At 41.8% G+C, this 6,283-nt stretch overlaps 1 protein-coding gene across 1 annotated transcript in view; it reads left to right on the top strand.

Annotated features, from left to right (window-relative positions):
- Window positions 1-1,800: 1,800 nt before the first annotated feature.
- alk (ALK receptor tyrosine kinase) overlaps window positions 1,801-6,283 on the top strand; it is a gene marked incomplete in the record, with an annotated part of 370,289 nt that continues 365,806 nt past the window's right edge. Inside the window, 1 exon segment of the mRNA XM_014009808.1 lies at window positions 1,801-3,251. Within this exon segment, the coding sequence (XP_013865262.1) occupies window positions 2,507-3,251 (745 nt within the window).

Below are 6,283 nucleotides of genomic sequence, written 5' to 3'. Positions count from 1 at the left end.
TCTCTGAGCTTTTTCTTATGCTTTATGGCTTTTTACAACAACTGATATTGGTATTTATTGACATATTTTTAATTTGTGATTTAGCTCAACCAAAGTTGTGTATTTATGAGTCAAATATATGTATATTGTTTTTGAATTTGTACTAATTTGGTAAGTTTGATGATCTGAAAAAGATTTTTTTTCAAGTTATGCTAACACTAAAAACATTGAGTTATTTACCTCCGTGAATAAATTCTAATAAATTAACAGAAATGTGAACTGGTTCCCTCCATGTTTGTACGATTAAAAAGTGAACAGGTCTGCTGGGAGTGTCCTCCCAAGGCCTCATTATTTGAGATCTTAACTGTTGTCAAATGCTGTCCACGGACTATGAAGCAATAAATTCAAAAGAATGTAATTAGATTTCAAGGTAAAACTGACACTGGATCAAAATACCTTTGTGCTATTTTTCAATGTGCTGGAGACAGTTTTATGTCAGCATAATGTTATTTGAGCAACACAGCAACTGCATCTGTAAGGAACACGAAAACATTTCACAAGCTCGTGTCTAAACCAGCGGCAGGAGGACGTTGGTGTTGATTTTTGTTTAAAACCTTTTTAGTAGTTCAGCTTTATTTTCGTGGTTGCAAATATTTGCTCCTTATTTTGTTTAATTTGATCCTACAGCATGATAACATGTWTAACTTACATAGAGAGTTAAAATTCCTAATTTTAGTGCTGACCAGTAGAGTTGGTTTTATGTTTATAAATTTATATTTGAAGAGACCAAGCTTTGTCTGCAGTAATGAGGGCTTTGCTCGACGTGGTAATAAAGGAGCTGAGAGACAAAATTATCCATTCACTGGTCCATATGTGTTCCAACGCTCACCCACTAGATCTGGACCGTGAATTGAACAATAAGATCTGGATTACAGGCATCTGAAATTAGTTGCCCAGCGTCAGACGTAAAGGTCTGTCTCTTTTTTCTCTTCACTAATAAAAAATAAAAATAAAAATCATAATGGTGTGGAGAGGATGGCTATAAGGGGAGAAGGGAGGCCATCCAAAAAAAGACGTAAAGGTAGGATAGGGAACTCCATCATCATCATCATCATCATCATCATCATCATCATCATCATCATCATCATCATCATCATCATCATCATCAATTACAAAATATTTTTCAAAATTCCCCAGCACAGATCGAATAATAAATCAAACACAAATTTTAAAGATGCTGTTTTAATTGACTAAAACTGCAATGCCATTGAGGAGAACTGCCATACAAATAAAAAGGATCTTTCAATCAAACAAAATTATTTGCAAACGGACACAAAGGGGACTTTAATGAGTTTTTTTAATTATTTCTTTTAATTTTTTTTTCAAGAGGACATGATGACGCCATCTAGCGGTTGTTTTCACCTTTCATCTCTTCTGATCAAACCCTGGGGTGGGGGGTGGGGGTGTCCAGGTGAGGGATATGAGACAAAGGAGCATCATCTTTGCCCCCCTCAACGCCTCAAACAGCGACCTCCTGATTTCCATTTAAAAAGGCGGTGTAACTCAAGCCACTAAACGGATGGAAACCTGTTAGATTTTTAAACATATTGTTTCKGACAAAATAAACAACAGATCTGAGGTGCTTTTTTCTGAAAGTATTTGCGCAAAACCAGAGACATGAATTCAGTCCAATTTCCGGGCACGTAAAAGGCTTGATGATTCATTGTATACTAATAATAATAATAAAAAAAACATGAGGGACTCTGCGGAGCTGTTGTGCTGCACCTCCAGGCATTTCTGATTCCCAATAAAGATCCAGGCACCGTCACGGCGACTCCGAGGGCGCAGGAGATGCGTCCACGATCACTGCTGAGGGCTTTTCTTTCCTCTGAGGAGTCGTGAAAACAGCTCCTGTTGACGCTAAACGGATCTGTGAGTGACTTCCCCGCATGTGAAGAGGCATGAAAGAGACGAGCAGCGCGGATCAGACAATCAACAGCAGACAGAGGCTGCCAGGAGGAGGCTTCGGTCAGCTGGGATCTGATTTGATTTGGAACTTTATTGGACACCCGGCTCTTCTAAATTCATTCTGAATTTGTGGTTTAGTTGTGAGTGAGACAGAGAGACCACTTGTGCCGCCGCCTCAACTGTGCCAAGAGACAGGGAGTCTTTGAAAGGCACCGGAGCGGACCCGAGCAGCATATAAATCAGCGTCCCGGAGAGCGTCTCTCTGCTTGGCACAGAGRAAGGAAAGACACCGCCGCGAAGAACCGAGAGGGGAAATGGGACTTTTTCTGTTTGTGGAGAGCAGGACAGCAACAGTGAGCGGAGGGCGAATGTAAAAAAATCTCAGTTGTGCTCGTGTTGCCACGGGCGCGCACCGGCGAGGAGGCGCAGGACACGCAGCTTCCATCGATTCGCGCTTCGTGATTTTCTTTCAACGCTGCGTTTGTATCGAGACCGAATCTGTGGACCTTGGGCTTAAAGAGGCGCCTCTCCTGAACGGAACCCCTCAAACTGCGAAGCCATGAGCCCCGGGGTGGTGTTTCTGCTCGTTTGTTCTGCGGCATTTTTCGCGGGGCGACACTGCGCCTCACCGAGGAGCGCGGCGGGGATGGAGCCGCCGAACCCCGGCTCTAACAGCGTCAACAGCGGCGGCAGCTCCGGGGAAAGCGGGTCCAAACGGGACTCGAACCAGACCATCATGTCCAGAAACAAGAGGAAAACCCTGGCCGTAGATTTCGCGGTGCCCTCACTGCTGAGATATTATCTGGCCGAGTTCATAAAGAGACCCCTGAACGGAGACTGTCAGACTTTTAGCGGATGTTACACGGTGCAGGCAAACTTGAAAATGCATTGCATACCTTTGCAGAAAACCATTTCTACTTTTGTGGAGCCGAAATCCTCCACAGACCCGAGAAACGGGTCTGCTGAGGGACAGCTCCCGTTCTTCTACAAGCGGCCGCTGTCCAAAGTTCTGAACCTGGGCTTAACGAAGGCGAGCAGGAAATCAAACCAAGTTGTGGTGGAAATAGGAGAGGATTTAGTCAAGACCGGATGCGGGGGGTTAACTGTGTACGAGGAGGACCCCGTGCTCGTGCTGGAAATGGACCTCACGACCATTCTGGAGTGGTGGCTCGGAGCGGAGGGTGGCCGGCTCAGGGTCCGGCTCATGCCCGAGAAGAGGGCGCAGGTGCCCGGGATTGAGGACCGTTACACCGCGGCTATACGCGCTGCGGACCCCCGCCTGTACCTCCACATATCATCCCGGGGTGAGTCCCTGTTGCAACTCCCATTYTCTTCCCACCTCCCCTCCTCACACCCACACATGTTTGCTCGCTCAAGGTTGTGATTTAAGTTCTGCTCTAATCAATTTTTCATGTTAAGCCCGGTGCGTAAAAAGCATGCGCGCTGCGCCACAACATGAGCAGGTATAAAAAATAAAAAATAAAAAAAGCCAGGGCAAGGAGGAACCCTAATGTTTGCAATGTTGGAGAGTTATGTGTGGGTGTTGTGTGGGTGGGCAGGCGTGTTTCTTGTGCGGGTCAGAGGATCATAACGCTCTCATGGATTTGGCGTWTGTTGGTTGGTTTGGCTCATTTTGCTCTGTTTCTTTGATCCGAACATGTCTTGGCAAACTCCTGTTTCATTACTGATGCATGCAACGGCTCAGACAAATGAACAGAATTTTGATTTAACGCCCAAACTTTGATTMTTTACATTTGCTTTCCCTGCTGAGTACATGCAGCCTCCTAAATGACTCCTCTGGAGAGAAGAGGCCTCGGTGTCTGACAATGAAATGCATGCAGCTTCCATTGTAAGGACTACGTTAACGGTTCGGAGGAAAATAGCAGAAACGTTTTCACCTTCACCGCCTTGTTCTTCTTCAACTCCCTGGTGTTGAAAGAGGTTTGGAAATTTTAAGAAAACCGGCTTTATTTTTGATTAGGCACAAATGAAGCTGTTATCTCTGAGAAAGCCTCAGCACTCATTTCTCGAGGGGCCCTTCCCTTGTTCTTCTGAGCATCGGCACAATCAGTGTAATTGCTTAATCACTTTGATGAGGGAGGCTGGCCCAGAAAAGAAAAAAAAAACTGCAACAAAATCCATCAGACAAAGGCAAAGTAGAGGCTAGCTGGACTGGAAGCTGCAACAGGAAGGGAAAAAAAGAGAGAGACAGAAAGAGAGACCCTGCAGGAGTGTGTTCACATTCAAACTCACACACAAACATGCACCCATGGATGCGACAAATCCTTATGCAGTTTTCATATCATTACACAATGTTTTCCTGCTATTTTAATGCTGAAATGCACAAACCCCAACACACATGTGATGCTGTTGCTGAGAAGCGTCTGAGTGGACGAGCTCAGCAGAGAATCCTAACACAGCTGGTTGTGTTAACAGCTGCGAGGACAGCATGAAACAATGTATGGGCAAATCAAAATGGAAACCTGCGATATAGTGTCAGTAAAGTGTGCTGCGGCAACAGCTTGTTGGCTCTGAAGGTGTAAGTACTATCTCAGCTGTATTGTGAGGACAGCAGTGAAACTTTCTGCTTTAAATGAAATAAAATCACAGTTATGAGCTCAGTTTGGAGGAGAGTTTTCCTCAGAATGTGATTCGCAGTTCTCATTTACCAACTGATTCCCCATTCACTCTGAAGTCCAGTCACTTAGTCCTGACAAACTGTGGCTAAATTTGGATTGTAGCAACTTCATTAAAACTTAATTCTCATTCCACACAAACAGCTGAAAATATGTCAGATACACAAATTGCATCTGTAAAACATGCAAAAATCCCCATCCTTGGTCTGAAAGGCTAAGGKTTTTTTTTTGCCAGTATTGCAGTTATTGCATCAAGGTATCAACAAACACCATTTAGATCAGTTACRCATTGAAAATGAGGCAATAGTGTGAAATTATTTTCAACTTTAATGTTTTTCTGGCAGATGAAAACAGTATTTAAAGGATTTKGACTACAGATTGTTAATGGTTTTATTGTGTAACGATGTGGATGTTCACCACATGGGGCAAGTCTTTCTTTTTGGTCATCTTAGCAGAATGGGAACGCTTAGTTGATTTTTTTACAATTTATAATTGTATATAACCTTTTCAGATCAAATGTAGATGGTTTTAGCCCAGATGTTGATGGACAATTTATATGCATGAATTTCATTTTAACCCTGCGTTATTATCCTATTTAATAAACTTCTCAACGGCCCCCTGATCTTCCTAATAAGACTTCCCTTTAGACCTTACTACACCCATAATAATGGAAATGATTAGGATAAAATAAATTTATGTTGATTTGCAAATGATTTTCCTGCTGCACAGTATTGGAATCAWTGTTATAGTTTTCAAGCATTTGTAATAGTTTCAGTAATTAGTTCCAGWTTTAGGARTAACTTGTCTWTGTATGGTTTCAAAAGATCATGATGGTAGATTCAAAGTGGAAAACTTACCATTGTTGTTATGCAATGTTTTATTTACATTTTCAACTCTGCACAGCTTAGGGTCATAAATCTAAATAGTTGAACTCATCTGCATGAKATCAGCAGCAAAACAGGGATAAATTCCACAGAAAGCAAAGGTTAACATAGTCGAAAAAGTTCCTYAAATATCAGATTTGAACAGTTTAARCTGCTTTTTRTCTCACATTTCAGTTAGATTCATTGARTGATKTTAGCCATGATAGAAATCATYCTGACAAAGTGAGTGTTCCCAAATKCTGCTGTATATCTGCCCAAACCAAACTAAAACACGAGAATAGTTGCCAAGTGATATTTTATCCTACAAAGATAAAATAGGCTGTGTCACRTCCCAGCATGGCTCCACCCTGCACAGCCATGACTATTAGCAGGTGGGAAAACTTCAGTGAATTATGACACTTTTCTCAGCAGGAGGCTCGGTTGGAAGGTTTTTAGAGCAACATTTTATTTTTGAAACGGCAGCGATGCATTTACACTGCAAGTTTGTGTTCATCTTCTTGAAACTTAAAACACATTTGCAGTCAGTTCAGTTGTTTCTTTTGCAGTGGTCATCATCAAAATCTGTTAGACGCAGGAAAAAAGACTAAAAAAAACCCACAAAACTGGTTCACTGAATAAGAAAAATGAGAAAAATAAGTCAGGTGATTTGTTTTAAATAAAAATGTTTATTTAAATACTGTGTTGAAAATTTAAGGTCATAAATTCCTTTTTGTGTTTCTGTAACTCTGAACTAGATAGATAGATAGATAGATAGATAGATAGATAGATAGATAGATAGATAGATAGATAGATAGATAGATAGATAGATAGATAGAT

This window comes from Austrofundulus limnaeus, unplaced genomic scaffold (assembly GCF_001266775.1).
Source record: "Austrofundulus limnaeus strain Quisiro unplaced genomic scaffold, Austrofundulus_limnaeus-1.0 Scaffold2, whole genome shotgun sequence".
Taxonomy (NCBI): domain Eukaryota; kingdom Metazoa; phylum Chordata; class Actinopteri; order Cyprinodontiformes; family Rivulidae; genus Austrofundulus; species Austrofundulus limnaeus.
The sequence above is the reverse complement of the archived record's forward strand: the minus strand, read 5'-3'. Positions and strand labels throughout refer to the sequence as shown.